General features: G+C 35.9%; 3 protein-coding genes across 4 annotated transcripts; 2 read left to right on the top strand and 1 right to left on the bottom strand.

The window, feature by feature from the left end:
- The first annotated feature begins 2042 nt into the window (after nt 1-2042).
- LOC113693823 (uncharacterized) lies at nt 2043-10679 on the top strand. Its single transcript, XM_027212551.2, has 16 exons — nt 2043-2371; nt 2507-2556; nt 2937-2997; nt 3331-3426; nt 3511-3663; nt 4086-4217; nt 4938-5065; nt 5683-5725; nt 6814-6897; nt 7604-7645; nt 8286-8356; nt 8980-9033; nt 9134-9239; nt 9336-9404; nt 9900-10043; nt 10355-10679. Exons 1-16 carry the CDS (start codon nt 2240-2242, stop codon nt 10487-10489), a joined length of 1500 nt encoding a protein of 499 aa, XP_027068352.1. The 5' UTR covers nt 2043-2239; the 3' UTR covers nt 10490-10679.
- A 2330-nt stretch (nt 10680-13009) lies between these two features.
- On the top strand, nt 13010-16978 carry LOC113693725 (probable protein arginine N-methyltransferase 1.2). Of its 2 annotated transcripts, XM_027212348.2 has the most exons (9): nt 13010-13383; nt 13817-13827; nt 14777-14932; nt 15137-15200; nt 15324-15466; nt 15655-15742; nt 15931-16046; nt 16193-16343; nt 16521-16978. In XM_027212348.2, the coding sequence occupies exons 1-9, from the start codon at nt 13113-13115 to the stop codon at nt 16724-16726; spliced, it is 1206 nt and encodes a 401-aa protein (XP_027068149.1). In that variant the 5' UTR covers nt 13010-13112; the 3' UTR covers nt 16727-16978. The 2 variants fall into 2 exon arrangements, with proteins under 2 accessions (XP_027068149.1, XP_071908853.1); XM_072052752.1 differs by lacking the exon at nt 13817-13827 and having other exon boundaries at nt 13013-13383.
- A 1041-nt stretch (nt 16979-18019) lies between these two features.
- On the bottom strand, nt 18020-22049 carry LOC113691734 (uncharacterized). Its single transcript, XM_027210021.2, has 7 exons — nt 21727-22049; nt 21218-21328; nt 20812-20880; nt 20346-20477; nt 18698-18775; nt 18490-18615; nt 18020-18411 (listed from the first exon to the last, which is right to left on the bottom strand). The coding sequence occupies exons 1-7, from the start codon at nt 21943-21945 to the stop codon at nt 18220-18222; spliced, it is 927 nt and encodes a 308-aa protein (XP_027065822.1). The 5' UTR covers nt 21946-22049; the 3' UTR covers nt 18020-18219.
- Nucleotides 22050-22388: the final 339 nt, after the last annotated feature.

The following is a 22388-nucleotide window of genomic DNA, read 5'->3' on the forward strand; positions in this document are numbered from 1 at the left end:
TGGATTGTATTCAAATAACTTCTGTTTGATTGTTTTTACGAGTTTCAATTGTAAAATTATAATGAATAATAATTTGGTGATGTGTTGATATTTTAGTATTTGATTATTTATTAAAATTTAATTATAATAAAATTTTATTAACCCCGCGGGAGAAGCGGGGCAAGGCGGGGCGAGACGGGGGGAGCGGGAGGTGGGGGACAGGGCGGGGGATGGGGGGAACTAATAGGCAACGAGGCGGGGGACGGGAGAGGGGTCCCCCGCCCCAACCCCGCCCCGTTGCCATCCCTAGTTCGAAACTTAGTGGCTAGATAAAAGAAAAATTTTTTTTTTTTTCATTTGCTCTAGTATGACGAAGAAGTTAAAAAGCAAAACAAAACACTTTAATGCTTTAGCATGAATAGCCAGCCCCATCTACACTGTCTAAACTCCAAAGCTACTACAGAACTTACTACCGAAACTATAGATTAGTACGAGCCACTGTGCCAGCTTTCGTCCAACGACGCACGCATAGGGGACAAGAGTCAACCAAAAAGGGTTGCCTTGGAAATCATCAACCTGTTTCTTTATTATAGTCGTAATTAGTTGTTCATATCAATTATTAATGGCTCAATTTACCTCGAAAATTAAAACACATGCTTGGTTGATGTAGATATTTGTCCTTGTCAAATCATCATGTCGGAGCCCAGACCCTTAATTACTTACTTCCATGCAATCTTCCACGAATCATGAGACTGTAATAGTCTAAACTCGCAGCACCTAGTTTCAGGAAAATTTTTTTTTTAAAAAAAAAAAAAAGGAAAAGGAGAAGCCGCAACTGCTGACCAGTCAAATCAAGCATCTAACAGCTTGATAGACCTTCATTTCATTCCTCTATTTTTTTTTTTTTCTAAAAGTTAAATTAGATCCGAGAAAAACTCACTTCCTCTTAAGTTCCACGTTTTCACTTTTGATTGTGAATCAATTGAGTTCATGCATATTTCTGGGCCTGTTGAAGAGCGAATCATCTACAACCGGATAACGCTTGTAAGATCAGCCTCGGACCTCTTACCAGGGGATATTCGATTGGCCCAATTATTTAAGTCCAGAAAAAAAGTAATCATGTGGAACAGGTGTGAGAACAAGAGCAAATACTTCAGGTTCAGAAGAGAGTCGACCCACGAAGTAAAGCCCGGCCTAGTATACAGAGACAGGCCCAGAATATTAAAAGTTTTGAGAGAAGTCGAGCACTTTTCTTTTCTGCTGCTAGTTGACTCCAATCACTCCGCAGATTATATATATATTTTAAACAAGTCCAGGGGTCATGATCTTCACTAAAATGGTTAAGTTGCACATTATTAGCGTTCCGTTTTTTTTTTTTTTTTGGGTATAATTCACAAGTTTCTGCGTCTATTTTATGATCTGCAACTAATCTTTTTTCGAATCGTGTCGAACTTCTTGTGAAAAGAATTTCTCTCACGTTATCTCTTTTATTTTCATGAATTTTAAACTCGAAACCTCATGATTAAAGAATGCAATCCTTTACTTGCACCAACATGTGTTGGTCACATTATTTTATGCATAAAAAGTTTCTGTATCTATTTCGACACTCGGGATCTTCGGTAACATGTTTTCTATGTCAACCCAATGCCATCAATAGTATTGCGCCAAGTGTCTTGTTATTATTTACACTTTAATTTTCTAATAATTCAACTTGGCTTGATTTAACACAAATGTAAATAATAATATGACACTTGGCGCAACACTATTGGTGACATTGGGTTGACATAGAAAACATGTCACCGATGATTCCAAGTGCTATTTCGAGCCACATCAAACTCCTTGTGAAAAACATCCCTCTCACATTATTTTTTTTGGGTCACATTAGCGCTCCATGAAGTGCCATTTATTACAAGTACGATGAAACTTATTTTTTTTTTTCAACAGCCTGAATCAGACTTTTGTTGTTTCAACAGCCAGAAGTACGATGAAACTTATTAGCTATTTCAATTCCTGACCAGTAGTTCATAGAAAAATGCATAATTACTAGTACGAGTTTTCCAAGCAGGAGTAGATCTTTGCGCTATACAGACGCAGGAACTCGTCACGTGAATCCGATTTTCATTTTCATCGTCCCAAAACTCCTAATAGTAATAGTGCACTAACAATTGGAATAGAAAAAGCTTTTGTCCTTCACAATTTGCAGAGCCTCGAGGCGTGAAAGTTTTCAATCTCGTATGCAAAAGGCAGGAGGAGGAAGGCAATGGCTTCTTCCCTCTCTCCCCCGGAGGTTCCAATGGAACTCCACAGACTCAACAGAGACAAGCTCTTAAACTCACTGCGGGACCACCTCTCCATCTCCTCTCGCCCTAACCACGGCTTCGTCTTTCTCCAGGTACAAACCGTAAATTCAAACCCAAATTCCATTTCCTCTTTATGTCTCTCTCTCGTCCTTTTTTTTTTTTTTTTTTTTTCTATTGTTTTTCCTTCTTATAAAAGATTGATTTTATTGAATTTGATTGTCAATTAGGGAGGCGAGGAGCGAACCAGATACTGCACCGATCACACCGAACTCTTCAGGTATGTGATTACTGATCATCTGCTTCCCATTCTTTGTTCTTTACTCGTATTGCATGGTATTGATAGTATACGAAAGTGCAATAATAAACTTAGTCGCTGTAAGCGTGATTATTTTTCTTTCCCTTCGTTTGCTGTTTTCATTACAATTACACGTTTTCTGGTGCTATCGAATGCTGGTATCCATTGACGACATATGATATCGTCTGGAGCCACTGGTTTATAATCTTGCTCGCGTTTTATCTGATTATTTATGTTGTATTTTGTATTCAAATTTTCTTTTTTCTTCTCGAAGTGCTCAAGACTTCAAGTACCTTATTAATTCTGTTATAACCTACTATTAGTGGGTAAGCGAGTGATTGATTGGTGTACTTGATTTTTAGACAGGAGAGCTATTTTGCTTACTTGTTTGGAGTTCGAGAACCTGGGTTCTATGGAGCTCTTGTAAGTTCACATTTTCTATATCTTTGAACTCTCTTTCTAAAGACACTTGGCTACGCAAGATTTAACTGACATTTGTGTCTACGAAATTGATGCAAGCTAAGTGTCAAGGCATAGCTAAGGATGCGTACTGAATGTGTCAAAAAAAAAAATTGAGGGCCAAGAGTGGTATCTACAATCTACATGATAACCATTTTAGTGAAGGGATAGACAGCGACAATAACTTCAGCACCTGTTAGATACGATTTAGATCTTTGCGCAAACTTTATTTTTCAATCAGAATTCTCAACCCTTTGCTAACTCTGTTTTATCTTAAATAATTTCCAATATTTGAAGGATGTAGCAAGTGGAAATTCCATTCTATTTGTTCCACGATTACCTGCTGATTATGCTGTTTGGTTGGGAGAGATAAAGCCTTTGTCCTACTTCAAGGTGAGTGGCTCCCTGATGCTTTGAGGTCAGAAAGGATTAATATGGGATGGCATGAGTTAATTGATACTATTTCATCTTTTGCAGGAAAGATACATGGTAAGCATGGTGTACTATACTGATGAGATTACAAAGGTGTTGCATGAACAATACCAAGGACAAGGAAGAAAGCCCTTGCTATATCTCTTGCACGGGCTCAACACTGATAGCAACAACTATTCAAAACCAGCAGAATTTGAGGTCTGTGCAACTAATCTTTCTTAGAAAACTTGAACTGATTATCACTTCCTGATGAAAATTGAAGCTCATATGTTTTTATAACCTGAAACCAAGAGCAAGAGAGATAGTAGTCCACCCATTCTCCTTGTGAATAAGCTTTAGATAGAGAATCTCATGTTCTTCAAAATATAGAACTGAACTTTTGGAGTTGATTCTTGATGATTGACAATCAAATTATTCCTACGTTGATGATGTTTTCTCTGGTTAAGCATCTTTTCATTTTTAGCCATTTTATATTTCTTACTACTGATCCAGTAAAAGCAACTAGGATTATTTACTTTAATAGTAGAAGAAGAGAAGTTATGGTCCATGGACATTGATGAAATTTTAAACTGCACACTGTTTGAAGGGCAACTGTTACAGTCTTTAACATGTATTTTTAGGGGATTGAGAAATTTGAGATGGATATGAACACCTTGCATCCGATTTTGACTGAATGCCGCGTCCTAAAGTCAGACCTGGAGCTTGCGCTTATCCAATTTGCCAACGATATTAGCTCAGAAGCCCATGTGGAGGTCAGTACTTTCTCATGTAGAATCTTTCATAAAAGAGTAAACGTGCCCCCTTTTGAATGCTCATAATTTATGCCTACAAACAACATATGTAGCCTAACCTGTGATTTTGAAATCCAAGTTTTAATATGAGATGGAAAATTGCGCAATGTTTTAAAGGGCCCTTTATGATCCTTGGAGTTATAGACTCCAATCTCATGTGCACCTTTGCTTGGCAATCCAGAAAAAGGGAAAAAATTGCTATCTTAATTAGTTGATTTGGTTGTCATGCGTGCTCCATGTAAAGTGATACATGAGCTAGCTGACTTATTATGAAAAAGAACAAGCAAGCATTCATCTGGAGTTACGAAGCACTTGCGCTTTGTAGCAACAATCACATTTTAGGGGTTTCCCCAATCCTAGCTCTGCAAAGTAAAGAATGGTAATTCATTTGATTGACTTGCAAAGAATTACTATAATTTCTTCCACAATTGCTTTCTGATGTATGAAACACTAGAACCAAGGATTATGTGTTATGTAGTATAGAAGTTTGATCAAGTCGTGAAACCAAATATTTTGTTCTTGATATTTGTTTCTGATTATTCTCAATGTTCTTCTTTCTGTTTCCTTGTCCTATAAAATAAACTTAAGATTTCAAGACACTGTTTGCCTGAAATATTGCTGGTCTAGTCCATTATGTGCATCAGCTTTCTATATGGCATAACTATATTTCTTGTTCAATAGGTCATGAGAAATGCCAAAGTGGGCATGAAAGAGTATCAGTTAGAAAGTATGTTTCTTCATCACACGTACATGTTTGGTGGCTGTAGACATTGTTCATATACATGCATATGTGCTACAGGTGACAACAGGTTTGCTTCTTTCCTCCTTTTCTTCCTAGTGCCCCTCTCATTCCTTGTTGTTTAAAAATTAACTTTCCAAAGTCTACATAACAAAATCTTTATCTTAGAAAGGTATAGCAACAGTTAAAAGTATAAAAGTTATTGTCTCAGTGGCACTGAAGCAAATGGCTGCTGGTAATTCTAGTGAAAATTGAGATGACAAACAAACTGGAAGCATTAAAGGGGTGGAATTTTTATTTATATGATGTAGCATTTATGTTAAATGTAACTCTATGAGTTCAACTAAGATTATAGAATTATTCATGTAAACTTGGATGCTAGTGTTTATCAGTTGAGAATTTCTTTTTAATTTATGCAGCTTAAGATTTTTTTGAATATTAAAGAAATTGATTGGGCTTGATTTTGTTTCATTAGTTTGTTTTATGGTGTCTTTGAAGTTTTTGTTAATGATATTTGAGATCCTTTTGTCTAGACAAGGTTGCATTATTTTTCCCATTTCGATGTCATTATTTGGGCTAGTTGTGTCTTTGCTAGCAAATGAGTTTCAACAGTTCAGTTGTATGTAAGATGGATATTTCTTTGATTGCTAAAAATTGTTGGTTGATCGTTTATGTCTTCATTTTCAGTGCTGTTCTCCACTATGGACATGCTGCAGCCCCAAATGACAGGGTAGGTTTCTTTCTTGCTTCTATCTTCTATTATTACAGAAATCAAAGAAGTACAAAATATGGCCCTGTGCCTGTAACTTGCAAATCAGCCATTTCGTTAACTCTAGTCATTCCTTTGATATGAGTGTTGTATGTTGTAGCTAAAAATGTAGAATATAGATTTCTGTGTATGTTCTTTTGAATATTCTACCGGCTGCAAGAAATTAGTTCCACTTGTAATAGCTTAAGCAAGTTGTCAGGGGCAAGAATTGTTCCTTGTCAACAGTATTCTTTGAATGTGCAAAAGGAGATAGACAGATGATTGTCTACTAAGTAATGCATTTAATTAAACACAATGGATAAATTGGCTGGAAATGTGTGCAAGAATATCCTTAGGTATCGCTGTATCAGATAATATTAGCTATCATTGTATCTGTATATGTATGTGTACCAAGTTTTTTGTGTCCTAGCTGTTTCTGAGGTGAGAATCAGCTGTAGTCTAACTTGAAGAACAATTCTCTGGCTACATAATTTTGTTGCTTGAGTGCCTTGGGGATTACTTTAGCTGTTTCATGTTTATTTGCGGGTTTCTGAGGCAGCTTTGCAGTCTAGGTGATTCTAACTCCATGTTGGTAGATTTACTCAATTTACTTTTATCTGTGCAAACGGGGATTAAGATAAAGAAATGAGGTTTTTTTTTTTCCTTTTTTTTGAAGAGGTATTAATTGGGTTCATTCTGGTTTTTGAATTGGAAACATGATTTTAGTACATATGTTTTGCTACTTGTATTAGATTGTTTTTCCTTTTTCAATGGATGCTGATATAGTATAATGAGTTCTATTTGTAGTTTGTGTTGCTCTTTTGCTCCTTGTGATTCCCAATGAAGATGCTACAGCTCTTATTATGGTTGGTGTATGATAATGGTAATACCTATAGGTTGACCTATATATTAGCTAGGACTATAAGTTAGTTCTTAGTCTGTCCATTTGTTGATAAATTTGTATTGCTGCCTGTTTTTGCTTGACTTCATGCTAGTAATTTCCACTAGAGTGGGAGAAGTCTTTTAAAGATTTCAAGTTATGCATTACCATTTATGCATCTTTGTTGCAGACACTCCAAGATGGAGATATGGCACTGCTTGATATGGGAGCTGAATTTCATTTTTATGGTTCTGATATAACTAATTCCTTCCCAGTGAGTATCCAATGATTTACTGAATAATTCTTGCATCTTGCATCTTTAGGATTTTTGCTTTAGCTTGTAGCCTTGCATATAGATGTAGATTAATATCTCACAAAGAAAATGAGTTTGAATTGAAGCTTTTTTTTGTGATTTTGATAACCAATGAGCATTAAAGATGTTGGTATTCTTTTTGGTCTGATATGCTGATTAGTTAATGAGCATCTCATGTGATTAATAAGCTTCAGATGGGACAAGAGACTGGTCTATTTCCATCTTGACTATGTTTGATTAGTTGTAATTAGCAACCTTGATTGGGATGTTGATAGTCAATGAGCATCTAATTTATGTATTGAACCTTTATATTGAGCTTCAGGAGGCATAAGAATCTGTCCTATCTTCTCCTTAAATATATTATTTTTAAGCCCTTGGGTATTTTTCAGAAGCAAGCTTTTCGTACTCCACTGATTTTTCATCTACTATATACTTTTCATGTATATTTATGCTGTTTGTCGCCTTTCCTTTCCTCTGAAATCCTTCCTAATTCCGCGATATATTTCAAAGTGCAAGAATGTTTGTACTTTACCAAAACATTCTAGAGGTACTAGTATGTGGTTTCATCTTTCCTCTGTTCTTCATTGCTTTCCTTCCTGAAAATTCACATTCTTTTGTATACCAAGTATACCAGGTTTCTCTTGATGATATGTGTTTGTACATGCAGGTGAATGGAAAATTTACTCGTGATCAGTCCCTTATATACAATGTGAGTTTTGCCTTTCTAAACTGTAGTTATTCAAAGGGTCTTAGGGATTTTCTTTTGTAACTTCTTTACATGTTCTTTTTCTCGGGAAGGGTTGTATGTCCTGGTTCTTTCATTGATTTGGGATTATCTATTATCTGGGTGATTAGCCTATTCTTAGGTTGTAGAACATTTTTTTCCTTGATGAGAGTTAATTAAGTCGCACATAAATCTATCTTGTTTAGTATTTGCTTGGAATTCTAAAATCAAGTAAAAATTTTCCATTGAAGATTTTTCATCCTTGTCCTCTTCCATGAGTGAATTAGTTATCATTGGTTAAAAGCATCCGGCAAATAACTCAGTCCACTACCTTAAAAGAACCCATGGGATCAACATACTAATTCTAGAGCTCCTCGACGTAGGCTTCCTTCCCATGCTAAAATAGCAATATCATTTAAGGATTCAGAATTGGTTTTGGAGACCTACACTAAGCATCAAAACACTAGCCAAGTTTAATAAAGAGGTTTGCTGGATGTAAATTTGGAGCTTAAGTCGCTTACCTCTAGTTTATAATGGTTCACGTGCTTCTGTGGCATGCATACTGTTATGGGACTCATTCATCTCAGCTTTATAGAGTTTATCTGTGGTTTTGTTACTCTTGCAGGCTGTTCTTGATGCTCATAATGCTGTTATATCTTCAATGAAGCCTGGAGTATGCTGGGTTGATATGCACAAGTAAGATCTTGTCTAAATGAAAAAGTAAATTGTTGATGTGCACTCCTTTGATGTAAATTTTGGAGTCTTGTGTGGCTTGTGTCATGGTTATAGCTCTTGTAATAATTGGGAAATTACTCGAGAAGCTGCATAAGTGGGAAAGAACTCTAATTTTGTTGAGTTGGTTTATTGACAAAATTTGTCTTTCTCTGATCACCGAGCCTATAATAGAATGGAAAATAAGAGAAAAAACTTGCATACAGCAAAAATGGCAATGTATAAGAGATTCCAGTTGTAAACATAATACTCAACAGTTAGTGTAGCTGTCAACTAGATTCAGTTAAAATGTTGTATTAATAATATGCATTTGAAAGATTTGAATCTTGCACATGTAGGTTCATGCTTGCCTTGAAATATATGGGGAAATTCTTTATTTGACTGAATCAAATCTTTCAATATTCTGTGTTATGTAGTTTCAAACTTTGAGGGAAATTTGAGTAGCTGTTTATGAATAATTTGATTGATCTCTGTTGACACCTTTTTTTTGGGATGAAGAACGTTTTGGGCATTTTATCTTGCATCAATAGTTTGGCTTTCACTTGTCAATAAGCACAACTATTTCCTTGTTCAATTCCATCATTCAGATTAGCAGAAAAGATTATCCTAGAGGCGTTGAAGAAAGGGGGCCTTCTTATTGGGTATTTCTATCTTGATTCCTTGCTCCCTTTACCTTTTGCAATATAATTAGGTGACTTAGGATATCTGAGTTCTCTATTTGACAGCGAATTTTGGTTTTAGTGACATTAATGCCATGATTTCTGAGCGATTGGGTGCTATGTTCATGCCTCATGGCCTTGGTCACCTCCTTGGAATTGATACCCATGACCCTGGAGGTTATTTGAAGGTTGTTTGTTCTTATATTTTATTGATCTTTAATTTGCATTGGAGGGATTCTTTGTTGCTCATAATTGATAAACATACTTTTATGATGTGATTGTAGGGAGCTGAGAGACCCAAAGAACTTGGATTGAGGTCTTTGCGTACCAGTAGGGAACTCTTGGAAGGAATGGTCCGTTTCTCTCCCCCCCCCCCCTCTCCCTCTCTCTCTCTCTCTCTCTCTTCTATAGATGCATTTTAAACTTGACAGTTTAGACTTCTTGGTGGTACAGGAGATGAATATCTGTTCATGTTTTATGTAGTGAGCTAAATTCCGTTCGGTTAACTTGCTGTTTAACCTTTGTGATGGCCTTGCATTGTTGCTCACGTTTTTTGATGATACAATTTGGTATGAAACTGCATTAGCTGTTGATATTTTCCATTTCAGCTCTTTAAGTATGTACTTCACTCATGCAGTTGTTTTATTTTTCAATTAAAGAAGACAGGTACATTTAAATTTGTGAATTTAATTTTCAGAGAAAGAATGCTTTGAACTAAAATGTCTCGGTATCTTGTTTATACTACTGTGATGACATACTAACTGCAATAGTCTATTTTTATTATTTTAGCTCACATGCTTGAAGATATTGTATAGTTAAACATGTTGTGAAGTAGGAGTTTACTGCAGGTGATAACTGTGGAGCCCGGGTGCTATTTCATTGATGCTGTCTTGGTTCCAGCAATGGAGAATTCAAAGACGTCAAGGTTTTTCGATCATGAGCAGATTAGCAGATTTAGAGGCTTTGGTGGGGTTCGAATTGAAAGTGATGTGGTACTACTACTGTTAAATTTTCTTTTGATATCTGAACCTAACAAATGTTTCTGCTTTATCCCCTAGAAGTCTTGGTCGTTTGGCATGCATCATATCATCTGTTCAACAATTTGCTAGTCTTATTTGATCTTGTATGCTAATCTTGGAAGCCTACTGTTCTAAATACGTAGCTCGCTTGGTTCTTTCGGCTAAATCATTAACAAAGAAAAATTTTGTTTTCCACATTTACAATTCCAAGTACCAAGAGAAATTTGTTGAATCTGGAATATGTTCGCTAGTAGTTCTAACTTATTGTTGTGTCGTCTTTCCAGTATGTTACTTCCCGTGGGTGCGTGAACATGACCAAGTGTCCTCGGGAGATTAAAGATATTGAGGCTGTTATGGCAGGGGCAGCTTGGCCTATCAAAAGGACACCTATTCCTTTTGAAAATGGAGAGAGTCGATGATTTGTAATGCTGTTACTGCTGCTTATCATCTTCCATGCATCAGTATTCTTTTGAGTCTCAAATCACTGAAAGGAACCTTTACACCTTTCCTTGTGTTGTAAAATAAGCAGCAAGCAGCTGGTAGTTGCACATTTCAAATTTTGACCAATAATCAATCTCCATATGAGTGCCGGCATAGCCTTGCAAATAACTATTCAATGTTTGTTTTCCCTGGCGTCCTTTGTATACGACCCAAGTGAACTCTTAAATTTAGGTAGGGAGTGGATTAAGCATCATAGGGTGTGTGGACACCGGCAATACAAATATAGGCCCTAAAATATTAAATGTAAGTATTAGCGTAACAATATGCAAAAATAATAAATTATGTTAGTGTCTGTATCTGTTGGTTTCGTCTCTATAATATATTTGTTTTAGTAATACTTACATTGCACGGCGTAATTATCACTGGCAATTGTAGAGGTCAGTCATCCCGTTAGGAGTCAGAGTCTTCAGGATGTTTTTGCTGTCATCCTTTTGTTTTCTAAACGGTTTGGAACACGAGATTCAAATCCTTACGTGTTGAATTAGGCGGCACAGCATGTAATTCTTTTGCTCTTGTAGTGTTCCCTTGTACTGGTACTTTCTATCACTGTGTGCTAACATTAGGGTTGTAAACGGATTTAGCCGCTCGTAAGCCATTCGGGCCAAAACTTGGTAAATATTGAATTCGAGTTTAAAAATGTTTAACTCGTTAGTTCGTGAGTTGATTCGATATATATGCATATATATAATTTTTATTTTAATAGTAAAATTATATTTATATTTTTAATATTTTATTATTTGTTAAGAAAAAATATTATTTTATTTATCTTTAAAAAATAAAATAATTATTTTTTATTTTTTAAGCTCGAATTCGAACTTAATAAAACTAAGTTGATACACGATTTGATTAGGCTAAAACTCGATTCGACTCGACTCGTTTGCAGTTCGAGCAAGTACTTCATTTTTTTTCACACAGGGTTTATCTAAAACATGATTAGGTAAACGTAAACACAACAATTACAACAAAATCAATAAAATGTAATTGTAAACATGTAAATACTATAATAAATTAAAATTTTGGATTAATTTTTTATGCACTAACAGTATAGTGATTTCTTACATTAGTAGTTTTAAATTTATGCTACATGCGTGTTATTTGAATTTCAAATTGAAACTCATGTTATATGATATTATCTAAACCTGATAGTGGAAAAAAATTATACACTAAAAGATTACCTTAAAAATTTTCTTTGATAAATGAAAAATAAATTTAGGAGAAAGGAGAGGCTTAAATTGGTTAACACAACTTCTTATTATTGGGTTATTAACACTTTACCCCCTTAACGTTTGACATCACTATTAATTTTTCCATTAACATTAATTTTTTAATCATTTACCCTTAAAACTAATGGTCAAACTTAACGGAGTTTATTAATTCAAGTGATAAGACATGTTTAACCTTCAAAATTATTATTACTTTACCCCCATAAACTATAACCTTATTATCAATTTACCCCATAAAATTCTTTTTTAAGCAATTTATCCTACCATTAAATCAACTTAACAAGGTAAAAACTTTAGAAAATAGTACCCTCTTTTTGGTATAATAAAAATAATAAAAAATTTGGAATGACTCTTCTCCATTTTAGTATCAAGAAAAAAAAATCAAAACATTAATCTCTTTCTTCTTGACAATCTTATTAATATTGAAAAAAAAAGTAGAAAAATAGGGGAGGGAGAGAGAGACCTCCATTCTTTTTTTTTTTTTAAATACAAACAAGAAAGAATTCAATATTTTTATTATTTTAAAATTATTATTATTTGTTTATTACCTAATTCCAATCTTAATCCCGAGAACATTAAAGTAATATGGTAATATTCAATTTTTCCTTTTTTTTTTTTGTAAAATCTAATTTTCTGTCCCCTTCTGTCCTATCTCCTTTTATCTTCTAAGTATTAATAAGTGTGAAAAAAAATTTGAAAAAATCCTTTTATTTTTATGTTTTTGGAATTTTAGAGTGAAAAAAGAAAGAATAACTATTTCAACTTTTAATTTTTAATTATATACAAAAAAGGTAAATACATTTAAACATTTTTGAAGATATTTTTTAGATTAACGATAGGGTAAAATATTTAAAGAGTAAAACAATTATATCACTATAATTTTAAAGGATAAAGTGATAATAACAACGTAATAATGCTATGAAATAAAAGAGTATTTTTGTCAAAAATTTATTAACATGCTGAGTTGAATTATCTATAGGGTGAAGTGCCTAAAAGATAAAATATTATAAGATAAATTGATAGTAATAATATAGTTTAAGAGGGTAAAGTGATAATAACCTTTATTTATTTATCTTTGTCAAAAGACACCCTCTGTGTGTGGTTTAGTTAACTTAAACCGTGTGTAATTTGATTGCATGGATACAAGAGGGTGGACCAGTGCCGCGTTATTTCGAAAAAACGTATTATTGGGTTTTACCAGCGTTGTATAAATAATCAAATACATCGCACCGTAATTGTACGGTCTGCTAAACCCTAGCGATAGATAGCCTCCTACTCCCGCTCTGCAAAACCCTCCTCACAACTCGCTAACACAGTAATGGATCGTCATCGACGCACCAATGAGAGTCAGAATGCCACAAGCACCGATAGCAATAATCCCAACAAAAGACCTCCGGCGAAGATCAGGTTTGAGTCCGAAGACGATGATGATAGATTCCAGGACGACGAAACCCTGGAAGAAACAGCCACCGAAAGTTCCAACATTGAGGAAGATTTCGCTATGTTCGAGCCTGACCCCGATGACGGCAATGTCATCGGCGCCGACAAAACTAGCGCCGATTACTACTTCGATTCCTACTCTCACTTCGGTATCCACCTCCTTCCCTTTGCTACATACTAATTCTGTAGTTACCACTGTATTTAGTGTGTTAATTATTTCGTTTTAGCTACCGAAGCTGTTTAATTTTGGTGTCGAGTATTGTACTAATTTGGCTTATTGAATGTTTTTTCAATTGGGCTTTGAAAGATGGAAAACACTCGGCTTTTCTTTGGGAGATCCAAATTCTTTACGCGTTTTGTTTTGGCTGCCGATGTTTCATGTTCTTCTGCTTTTGATCTTGTTGATGAAGATTATTGTGTTTAATTGTGTTTTCTTCTTCTTCTTCTGATTCTAAAAGCTCTTGGAAAAGGGAGTTCTTGGGTTGAGAATTGTCGTTATGTTTCTTGTTCTTTGCTTTTGAGATTTCCAGACACCCAAGAACTAATTTTTCTGCTTTCTTTTGTTGTTTTCTGTGCTTGCAGGGATTCACGAAGTAAGTATTGTTTGTGGAGATGACGAGTTAATGTCTGGATATTGTAACTGACCTTGCTATTAGTAGTGCAGCTTCTGTTATTGTATACACGTCCTAAGTACGCTTTGCTTATATTACTGTAAGCATTGGTTTCTTTGTTTGATGTGCCGGATGGAGCAGGTTGAGTGTTTCATGTGTTCTGCTGCATACACGGCTGAACCATTTTTCATTTACATGTTACTTTATACTTACTTTGTTAGGTATTGTTTCATGGCTTGTAAACTTGTTACCACACTTGCGCCATGCTAACTTTGTATAGCAAAATACTTGTAAAGTTGTTATCACACTTACGCCATGCTAACTTTTTATAGCAAAATACTATCTTTTTTGGATGTTAGAGTTGTATATATTTACTTTGCATCTGTAGTTTTTTGAACAACATTTAGTCGGAAATTACATTCTGCACTTAGGAACTTCAGAAAGCCTCTAAGGAAAAAAGCATCCACTGGATCATTCCAACTGGCGTAGCTTGTTTGTGCTTCCCTTTTTTTTTGGAGGGGGGAGGGGTTTTTTTTTTTGGGGGGGGGGGGTGTTTGACTGCCTACTGGATGTGCTACACGTACAAATCAAGTAGTCAAGTGCATTGCAGCCTTTTGTGGGATTTCTCTTTCCAACTGACCTGGCAAACCCCATTTAGTTTTGTTCTTTGGTTTGGTGATTTTTAAAATTTCTGAAGAACTGGAGTTCTGTTTATAATTTTGTGCAACACCAAAAGCATTTACCTTTAAATGAAATCATCTCATCTTTAAAGGAGATTAGTAGGTCCCTGTCTCCCTCTCTGTCCCTTTACCATTCATTTCTCTGGAATGCTTTTGAGTTCTTTAAGTCCACCATGAATGATGGGTTTTTGGGATACGTGTTGCATATAATGCTTCTCAGTTAACTCATCCAAGTTTTTTTGGCTTTGCAGGAAATGTTGAAGGATGTTGTAAGGACTAAAACATACCAAAATGTCATCTATAAAAATAGCTTTCTTTTTAGGGATAAGGTAGTTCTTGATGTGGGTGCTGGGACTGGAATCCTCTCGCTGTTTTGTGCTAAAGTTGGAGCAAAACATGTCTATGCCGTAACTCTCTCTCTCTCTCTCTCCCCACTTCCTATTTATCATACAATTGAAATAATTTGCCTTATTCTTCATACAAAAGTTGGAGTTACCCACATAAAGAGTTATCTTGTTGAAGTTGTTCATGAAATTATTTTTAGTTTTCTTAGTCTCTGTACTATCTATTTAACTTTTCTAATAATGATTCATGCAACCGCAAATTATCAGATTGAATGCTCCAGTATGGCTGACATGGCGCAAGAGATTGTGAAACTCAATGGATTTTCAGATGGTGAGATTCATAATAAAACCTGATTAATGTGATACTTTTTGGTTCTCAATTTGGCATCTTTCTTGATATTTTATCTTATTTGATGCCTTTCGTCTGCCCTGTCATTTCCATCCATTTTCTCAGTTATAACTGTTATTAAGGGGAAGGTTGAAGAGATAGAGCTTCCAGTTGCCCAAGTCGATGTAATTATTTCAGAGTGGATGGGATACTTTTTACTCTACGAAAACATGCTGGACACTGTACTATATGCGCGTAACAAGTGGCTAGTGAGTTGTTTTTCTCATTATTGTTGTTTCTTCGTTAATGGTGTCTGGAACACATTATATGAAATCAGTTGAAACTTTTCTTTGATACCACCAGTATTTGCTCAAAATTTAAGTCCATAGTTTTCTTTGTTGTTTTGTTTTTCCTTCTCACTGAAATGAATTTTGTGTACTGCTATGCATTTTCGCAGGTTGCAGATGGACTTGTGTTGCCTGATAAAGCTACTCTCTATCTCACCGCAATAGAAGATGCAGATTACAAGGAAGACAAGATTGAATGTGAGCTACATCTCCTCCGTGGATTCTACTTCATGGATATTAACTTGCTTCTATATTGAGTTTTCTCATTCCGTGTATGGGTGTGTTCAAGTTCTTTAACTGGCATTATTTTGTCCTTTTTGCCTTTTGGTGGTGGAGTTGCTATGCTTTTATACTCTATTTATTGTGGTGTTATCATGCAATTGCAGTTTGGAACAATGTATATGGCTTTGATATGAGCTGCATCAGGAAGCAGTCCATCATGGAACCACTTGTTGACACAGTGGATCAGAATCAGATTGTTACAAATTGCCAGATGCTTAAGGTGGGAGGCTTCAGAACTATCATCCTTTACTCATGACAGAAATATAATCATGGCCACAATCTCTCAAGTGTTTCTGTCTATTAATGTGGTGCTGTATCCGAGTACCTAATCTTTTTATTGATGAAGTTAGCTAATTTGTTGTGCAGACAATGGACATATCTAAGATGGCCACAGGTGATGCTTCTTTCACAGCTCCTTTCAAGCTTGTCGCAGAACGGAATGACTACATCCATGCTCTTGTAGCTTATTTTGATGTGTCATTTACAAAGTGCCATAAATTGATGGGCTTCTCAACAGGTTCTTCTGTGTTCAGTTTGTTTTGTTTACATTGTTGCTTGAACAAATATTAATGGCTTCTCTTTCGCCTGGGCTTTTAGCATGACTGTTGTGTAGAGTCTTTGGATGAAGGCAGCAATAATTGATTAAGCACAACTTGATAGTAATTTTCCTGACCTCAAAAATGTCGTAATACAGGGCCAAAATCACGAGCCACACATTGGAAACAAACTGTTCTGTACCTTGAAGATGTGCTGACAGTTTGCCAAGGAGAATCCATAGTGGGAAGCATGACAGTGGCCCCTAACAAGAAGAATCCCCGTGATGTGGATATAATGCTCAAGTATTCAATAAATGGTCGACGCTGTCAGGCCTCAAGGACTCAGTTTTACCGGATGCGTTAGTAGTTTGGCGCTCATATGCTCAAAGTTTCTCCTTCTTCCTGCTTCTTTCTTTGCTCTATGGGTTGAGATGCAAAGGATAATCTACAGTGCATGCATTATGTCAGCGTGGATTGCTGCACGCTCTAGCCTGCTTTCATGCGTGAAGTAGGATCCTTGTGATTGTAACTTGGATTGTCGAGGATTCAACTTGACAGTGTATTCTTATTCTTTAAAGTTTGGAAATTCATAATGTTGCTTGTGCTCATTTAGGAATCTCTGTGTTTCTGAAAGAAATTTTAGTAGGCGGCAGCCCCTGATCGTGGTTCTAATTCTACTTTACTTTTTGTGATTGAGGGATTTAGGTGGACTGGGATTTTGAATCCACATCTTGTTTGGATAGCTTAGAAGAGATTTGGATATTAAATCCGGTCAGAATTGAAGCGTTCAGATGATGAGGAATTTCATATTCGCCCCGATTGGAGATCATTTGAAATTCCTTTTATCAATCATCTGCGTCTGTCCCTTAAAATGTTCATTTTTTACTACTTGATTATACAATCAGCAGTTAATGAACGGCCAATTTACTGGCGCTGCCGTATGCTGTCGCCGATGATGGTGCCTGTAAGAGTGTTCAATGTCATTCGAGCTTACAAAAGTGGGGAGTCGATAAGCTAGTGGCGATGGACCGCCGCTGTAAGAATCTGCAAGACACAAGTTATGTGGGGTGCATGAATTTAAATTCGATGCCGACCCCTCGATTTTTTTTTTTTTTTTCGGTTTTATTAGTTTATACCTTTATTACTTTGTGTCAATCTTGAACTCTCCTTATCCTAGGATTTTTTTTACCCAGGCAGTGTACTTACAAGTTAATGCACATTGCAAATTCTTTCATTTTCTTTTTCTTTTGGACTTCTAATGCCTCATCTTTTTTTGCCGGAGCATTGTATGTTTTGAGTTGTGTGGAAGGGTAGCCCTTGGGCTATTGAATGACTTCCCTCATTTTTGTCTTGTCATTCTTTCCGTGATGAAAATGGCAAAGAAAAAAAAATAAAGGAATGAAAATTTGGAACTTGATAAAGTAGCCTCAAGTAATCTCCCCGAGTACCCGGTCATCAGTGACAGTCTACTGTCTTCGCTTCGCACCAAGTTTGGGCGTGCGTCATTCTAAAACAGATCCAATGCAGCAGTAACCTACTCCAACTCATCCAATAAATTTGATTTCTTCTTCTATCCTTGTTTTTGGTGCGGGAGTTTGTGAGGTGAAAGGGGAAGAATGGATGGCTTCAGCACCAGAATGATGTTCAAGATACACAATGAGCACCAATAAAAGTCCTGCTACGGAGCTCAACCTTCGCTGATTCAAAAGGCAAAACAAAACTGCTGGAAAAAATACAGCAATTTACTAGTTGCGGAGCACCACATGTATGGGAATTTAAGATTATACAATGAAGAAAAGATTAAGGGACTAAAAGAAAAAGCTTTAGGAATTGCTGTTGTTAAAAGTGTTTTACGGACTAGAGCTCTGCCTTCTTGGCATTGGAATTCTTCTTGTTCAATACAGCCTTCTTTGCTTTCCACCACTTTCTAATCCGGTGGGAGACTTTGTTTGCATGATTCTTGACAGTCTCGCCAGCATTTAGGATTCCTTTTGTAACCCTTCGTTTCCAATCATCCTTCTTGTTTTCCTTTTCCTTCAAGACTTTTCCCTGCAGCAATATTTTGAGTTAGCATGGGAATCACTTATATTAAATGACATTCAAGCAAAAAAGGATCTTCTTGGCTACCAAATTTGAAGGAAATTGTGCCTCATCTTCATCATCTTCCTCGTCTACATCATCATCACCGAAGTTTTTCATATTCATCAAATCTTCCTTTGAGTACATCTTCATACCAGGAGCTCCTGGCATCCCCTGAAGCACGAAAGTAAGATCAGAATTAAGATTGACCGTAAGAGTAAAAGGAGGCTGCCATTCTCATATATCAGATAATCACCTCCATAGATTTTAGCATCTTCTCCATTTCAGCCTCCTTGGAGGACTTGGGAACAAAAGGCTCTCCTGGAATCCTATCCTGACAAGACAATGAAAGAATCACAAGGTTGATTTCTTTAGCAAAAGGTACTGATAAACAGAACAGGCAACCATGCTAACTAATCAAAGAAATGCATACAACAAGTTTTTCTTGTTAGCTAAGCTCAAATATCCATACTAAATTCTACTCAGAGATGATGCTTATATCTGCAATAAAGCATGTGCAAACGGAGATGTCAGCTGTAATCTCTGATCTCAGTAAACGTCTTAAAAGTCATGGTGCACCCATATAGAATCAGCACTTGATGATTAAATTAAAAGTAGGGGGTAGAGGAGAGTTGGCCTTGCAATGGCTACAATGCATGCGCTAAATAACACCTTGGTGGTACTTATGGATAAGCTATAACATTGAAATATTTCAACATCAAAACCACAGTATCCTTGGTATATGCTCATCATTTTGGTGACAAGATCTATCAATACAACATCATGCTTTAGAAGCAACCTTATCCAGTCTTTAAAATTCTCTCAACACCAGCTTTGCATTTTGTCGCATTTGTTAGATATGGCAATTATATGTTCTACCTTCAAACTTCCATGGGTTTTTAACAACTCTCTCTCTCCTGTCACTATCAATATAAATAACCTGAGCCTTGTGAATTTCCTAAACATAGAAATTGTTGTATGCCATCTGTCTAGACAGTTCTCATCAGTCATACTTTTCCAATTAGATTACTGAGCAAAAACAGAATTGACTATATCAAGCAGGCTTGATGTACTTTTCATAATCTTTCAAGTACAAATATCCTTTTAACTCTTAAAATAGCTTTTTAAAATTATCACTTTTTTCCTAAGCAGATTAAGAAAAACTGAAGCATGAGAGCAGACCCTTCATAACTTCAGATGCACCTGTTGAAGTGTCATGGGTAACCCATGTGGCATTTTACCCAGGCATAACACACAAATTTGTTTCTTAACATCCTTTTGTTGCAGGGACGAATACTCAATAACCACAACTATCAAATTTGAACCCATCATGTCACTATTTAGTCCACCTATTCATTTCCACAAAAAACTAGACATGTTACACATGGTTTTGTCACGCTCAAACTTTTCAATGTTAACATCAGATAAATTCCACTATGGCTCTCAAAATTGGTAAAATATCTATCAAGAATCACATTCATTGGCTCTTTCACTAATTCTATGTCTGGTTATATTCATAAAATTATTATGTCATACTACCAATAAGAACTAATCCAGGAATTTATGCCCTTGCTTTAAACTCTTCTAAGTCCTTTGCACTTTAAATTTTCAGTAATTACCATTAATTGATAGAATCAGAGAAACTAGCCTAGTTGTCTACATCTATAACGAATACCCAAAGGCACTTAAATCAATTGTTTGTGAACACAGAAAATTTTATATACAGCAACGGAGTCCAGTTTCTTGCCACATGAGGATTTGGGTCACGAACGGCTAGATAAGCATTTAAAATAGCTATATGGATTGCCTTATGGGCCCAATAAAGAAAAAAAACTACTGCAGTCCACGGTTCAGCATATATTTTTAACTTGAAAACTAGCCAGTAGACGTCAGAGAAAATTTACCTCAGGAACTTTTGGTGGCTTTTTGCTGCATGCTCCTGTGAGGTCCTTACAAAGAAATTTCACTAGAGAATCAACCTGAGGTTTGTTCTTGTACAGGTATTCTGCCACATCAGTATCCGAATACCCCATGACCTGCAAAATGCTGGAGTTTTTAATATCTTGGTGTTATGCCTCCCCAAGGGGTCAATAAAAGAGGGGAGCAAGTTCAACAAGACATGCAGAAAGCAGAAAGGGCTTGTCAAATTTAAGCAGGCCAGGCAAGTAATCTATTTTGTTAACAGTTGTAACATTAGTTTCCTCACTCTGTCTGCCAAATGCAGTAACAGGAAATTGATTTTTCCTTAACATATACTCTATGTAATACTAAGAATGTCTGTACATGCAGTATCTGAAATTTTGGCCAGTCAAAGTATACAGCGGAACAACTGGTAAAATCCTATTAACAAAAATGATCCACAAATATTACCTCTTGACAAGCTCGCTCAATTGTTTTACATTCTGAATTGCACTGTCCTTCAGAGTCTTGTTCAACAAGCTGCATCCAAGCAAATAAAAGAGACATAAATGATAAGGATGAAAGTCGAAAACATAAGTTGATGGGATATCAGACTGCATACTTTGTTACTCTGCAGTAAGGTTCCACCAGGCAAGACCTCGTTATAAGGATCGACAATTGAAGGAGAATGTATTTCTAATTACCTTTAAATTGACGTGAATTTTTCTTTTTCTAACTTTTCCTATGTTTTTGAGTGCCAAAACTTTAACTAATTTTCTTTATTTTTGATAAGTTATGGAATCCAAAGATGAATTAAGAAAACAAAGTACAGCAATTCTGAAGCACACAAATCAGCTAAAAACTGAGAAACTCTTACCTCCAACCTATCCCCTTCTTCCACAATATCAATTTTAAGGATCCAATCAGCTTCGTGCTTCTTCAGATTGCATACATTCTCTGAAATTTCAATAATTTGATACTCAGAAATCTGCCCAATGTTTTGCCATCAGCATGTGTCAGAACCAAGTCAAACAACCAAGCAAAAGGCCAACCAATTTTGCACCATTCCAGAACCCAAATAACAATCTTATCCATGTAAACAAAGCCCTTTGACCCAAAAACCGGATAACAGAAAGCACAAAGCAAATCTTAAATCCAAAACACTCATAACCAACTTCGCTACGATCACAACATGCATTGTACCTCATCAATTCGAAAGAACATACAACATTGCCTTAAATTTTAAAAAAAATAAAATAAAATCCCAGTAACTAAAAAATGGAAGCTGCAGCAGATAAAAATTCGTGAAGAAAACAAAAAACCAGCGATCCAATGCTGGAAGTAGCATAAACAGAAGCTTAGAGAAGAACCCAGATGTAAAGTTACCTTCTTGGGAGAGATCTCAGCTTGTTTAGCCTGGACTTGCTGGTATAACTGATAAGCCAATTTCTCGCAGACCTGACATTTAACGTACGGTATGTCCTCTTTTCTTGCCACTCCAGATGGCTTCTTCGAGCATTCTGAGATTGATATCCATGATGATATCACTACTAGCAGAGATAGTAACAGAGCTACTGTTTTATTCAGTTTCTCCATTGAAAACATGCAGCCACCCTCTCAATCAGAAGCACACCGTTGAAGGTGCTAATCTGAATTTTGAGCAGTGATTTTTCTGCGGAATTGGCTTTGTTAAGGGGAGACATGAACTGGATTAGAGACGTTAAGTTATTACGTGTTCTGCTGTTTCTGATTGGTTGATTTTAAATCCACGTGTGGTGTAACACTTTACGGGCCAATAGCAACAAAACACAGCGACGTCGCTTAGGAAACTAGTTGTGTAGGAATTGTATTAGAGTCGATCTACTCTAGTATAATTCCAATGCGTACCCCTAATTCTCCAATTTTATTTTGCATGCTCCTTTTATTTCAGAATTGAGATTTCAGGCACCTTATCAACTTGATGTTATTATAGCATGATACGAATAGATATTGCTACTATAATATGAAAAGTATATATGTTCAAGATTCTTTTTGGTTCAAAAGACTTG

This window comes from Coffea arabica, chromosome 6c (assembly GCF_036785885.1).
Source record: "Coffea arabica cultivar ET-39 chromosome 6c, Coffea Arabica ET-39 HiFi, whole genome shotgun sequence".
Taxonomy (NCBI): Eukaryota; Viridiplantae; Streptophyta; class Magnoliopsida; order Gentianales; family Rubiaceae; genus Coffea; species Coffea arabica.

Bases quoted from the DNA above. Each gene is read 5' to 3' on its own strand.
- LOC113693823 (XM_027212551.2), top strand. From the start codon at position 2,240: ATGGCTTCTTCCCTCTCTCCCCCGGAGGTTCCAATGGAACTCCACAGA. The intron at 5,726-6,813 runs GTAGGTTTCTTT...TCTTTGTTGCAG, and splicing joins CTGCAGCCCCAAATGACAGG to ACACTCCAAGATGGAGATAT. The intron at 9,240-9,335 runs GTTGTTTGTTCT...ATGTGATTGTAG, and splicing joins ACCCTGGAGGTTATTTGAAG to GGAGCTGAGAGACCCAAAGA.
- LOC113691734 (XM_027210021.2), bottom strand. From the start codon at position 21,945: ATGTTTTCAATGGAGAAACTGAATAAAACAGTAGCTCTGTTACTATCT. The intron at 20,881-21,217 runs GTAAGAGTTTCT...GCTTGGATGCAG, and splicing joins AAGAAGGGGATAGGTTGGAG to CTTGTTGAACAAGACTCTGA. The intron at 18,776-20,345 runs GTAAATTTTCTC...TTGTCTTGTCAG, and splicing joins AGCCACCAAAAGTTCCTGAG to GATAGGATTCCAGGAGAGCC.
- LOC113693725 (XM_027212348.2), top strand. From the start codon at position 13,113: ATGGATCGTCATCGACGCACCAATGAGAGTCAGAATGCCACAAGCACC. The intron at 14,933-15,136 runs GTAACTCTCTCT...GCAAATTATCAG, and splicing joins GAGCAAAACATGTCTATGCC to ATTGAATGCTCCAGTATGGC. The intron at 15,467-15,654 runs GTGAGTTGTTTT...GCATTTTCGCAG, and splicing joins ATGCGCGTAACAAGTGGCTA to GTTGCAGATGGACTTGTGTT.